Below are 2,843 nucleotides of genomic sequence, written 5' to 3' on the forward strand. Positions count from 1 at the left end.
AATCCAGATGCCATTCTGCACCGGACAAGGCTTGGGGACTCTATTTGAAGCCCCTCTAGAATCCATCTATGCCCCCACCCTCCTTTCACCACGGGCAGACAGACCCCTTCGTTCCTGACATGGCATCCCTGCCAGACACCCCTGCCCATCGGGCACCAGCCAGCAGAGAGGGGTAGTGGTGGTGATGGAAATGCTGTGAGAATCCAGATGCCATTCTGCACCGGACAAGGCTTGGGGACTCTATTTGAAGCCCCTCTAGAATCCATCTATGCCCCCACCCTCCTTTCACCACGGGCAGACAGACCCCTTCGTTCCTGACATGGCATCCCTGCCAGACACCCCTGCCCATCGGGCACCAGCCAGCAGAGAGGGGTAGTGGTGGTGATGGAAATGCTGTGAGATGTCCATGGGGTCCAAAGCTCCCCCCAGACTGCAATTAACTTTGCTTACACATCATGCACCACACCACAGTTTGACACAATGCAATGCAACACGGCGCACCACGACCCAACCCAATACAATGCAACGCTATGCTCCATGGCGCAACTTGATGCAATCCAATGCAGGGCCACACAACCCGACCTAACCCACAACACCCCAATCCAATGCCTTCCCCCAAAATCTTCCCAAAGCCCCTCTTTCCCAAGCTGTTCACCCCCCTCCTACCCCTCCCAGAGGGACTGGCAGACTTCCTCTGCCCCCAAGGCTAGGAAGGGCTCTCATGGTGCAGTGTGAGGATGGACTCACTGGATCACCCCAGGTATCCAACCGGTGTGGATGCTCTCGCTGGTGTGCTGGGTGGTTGTGGGGTGCATGGGATGGATCTGAGCCAGGGACTGAAATTTGCCTGGGATTGTGCTGACAGGATCCTGCCCTGTCACCAGAGGGTCTGGAAGAGAGGACAGCTATGGGGTAGAGCTGCCATCAAGCTCCTGGCACTGGGGCCAGTCCCAGTGCCGCAAGCAGGGCACACAGGCAGAGATGGGGATGCAGGCAGCAATGACAGCAAGAAGCAATCCCCCCCTTGCTCCTCCCAAACCCCTCCTCAACCACCTCCTCTGCCTTTTCCAGGAGCTTCCTGATTCACCCAGGCACCCTCCACCACCTCCCCATAGGGGGCACGGCTCCAGCATGAACCGTGGGGTGCCTGAGCCTGTCCACCTCCTGCCGTGAGCCCCCAGCACTCACAGTGCCTGTGGGGATCTCCCTCCCCAGCCATGGAGAAGACCTACTCGTTGACAGCCCACTATGATGAGTTTCAGGAGGTGAAGTACATGAGCAAGTACCAGAGTGGCACCCTGCCCAATGGCTTCGCCCTCCAGCTCGACACCGGGACCAAGAAACGTCGTGGGGGGCTGCCACGCTGGAGCCGCCGGGAGGTCTGCCTGCTCTCGGGGCTGGTGTTTGCTGCGGGGCTTTGTGTCATCTTGACGTGCATGTTAGTCCTCAAGTACCTGGCAGCTGAAGGGGACAGCTACTGCCTGGAGGGGTGCCAGGAGAAGAAGGCCTTCCTACGGGCGTCTCGCTTCCTCAGTGCCAACATGGATGCCACCATCGACCCCTGCCAGGACTTTTATTCCTTTGCGTGTGGTGGCTGGCTCCGGCGACACGGCATCCCAGAGGACAAGCTGGTGTACGGCACCATCGGGGCCATAGCTGAGCAGAATGAAGCCAAGCTGCAGGCACTGCTGAGCCGCCCTGTGCGGCGCCGAGCCCCCGCCTCAGCAGAGAGGAAGGTCAAGGATTTTTTCCGCTCGTGCCTGGACCGAGCTGAGATCGACCGGCTGGGCCCACGGCCCATGCTGGAGGGCATTGGGGAGTGGGGCCGCTGGGGGACACGGCCCATGCTGGAGGTCATTGGGGAGTGTGGCGGCTGGGACGCCCCTCCGGGTCGCGGGGACATCAACGAGCTGCTCTACAAGACGCAGGGGGTCTACAGTGCCGCCGTGCTCTTCTCCCTCACTGTCAGCCTGGACGAGAGGAACACCTCCCGCTACATCATCCGGGTGAGGGCACCCTGCCTTTTGGGCTATCCCCACCTCAGACACCCCCCTGCACCCATGACACCACTCTGGTGCCACTGTCCTTGTTGCAGTGGCACCAGGTGGGTGCCCAGTGTGCAGGCTTAGCCGCAGCAGGCAGCTGGGCTGGGGACAGCCCCTGTCCATGGAGACCCCCCCATCTCCCCACTGTGGAACCCCTGTGTCAGGCTGCTTCGGGGTGAAAGTGGCACCTCCAGGACAGGGCTGGGGACATGGGCAGGGGGATGTACAGAGTGAGACAGTGTTGCCCAGTTGGATGCTGAGGACAGCCCAGAGGGCACCATGGCTGGCAGCCAAGCCCCTCACATTGCCACCAACTAGGACTCAGGGCAAACCCTGGGCAATGATGGGGATACCTGCCAGCCCCACAGCACTGGATCAGGGTGCCATGGCATTTTCCCATGGCTTTGTCAGTTTTCCCCACTCCTGCCAGCTGCTGTCCCTCACCCTGTGGTGTGATCAGGGCATGGGTGGGCTTTGTGTGGGTGGGCAAGCATCAAGCTGCTTCAGTGGGTGTGTGGTGGCAAGTACGGTGATGGGCATGGTGTGCCATAGTGGGGGCACAGCAATGGCACAGTGGTGGGCATGGAGGGAACATGGGGGTGGGCACAGCAGGGACATGGTGGGAACATGGCAAGGGGTGGCCATGATGATGACACGGTGGGGACGAGGTGTTTGGGATGGCAGAAGCACTGGGGGATTGGCAGTGGTCCCTATGAGATGGTGGGTTCCCTGTTCCCTGCTGGGGTGTGTGAGCAGGGCCGCGCTGCCGGGCCGCGCCTGTGTACACTAGAGGGAGTG

General features: G+C 60.9%; 1 protein-coding gene across 1 annotated transcript in view; it reads left to right on the top strand.

The window, feature by feature from the left end:
- Positions 1-1,217: 1,217 nt before the first annotated feature.
- ECEL1 (endothelin converting enzyme-like 1) overlaps positions 1,218-2,843 on the top strand; it is a 7,902-nt gene continuing 6,276 nt past the window's right edge. Inside the window, 1 exon segment of the mRNA XM_010016414.1 lies at positions 1,218-2,006. Within this exon segment, the coding sequence (XP_010014716.1) occupies positions 1,218-2,006 (789 nt within the window).

Source organism: Nestor notabilis, unplaced genomic scaffold (assembly GCF_000696875.1).
Source record: "Nestor notabilis isolate BGI_N333 unplaced genomic scaffold, ASM69687v1 scaffold13246, whole genome shotgun sequence".
NCBI classification, from domain to species: Eukaryota; Metazoa; Chordata; class Aves; order Psittaciformes; family Psittacidae; genus Nestor; species Nestor notabilis.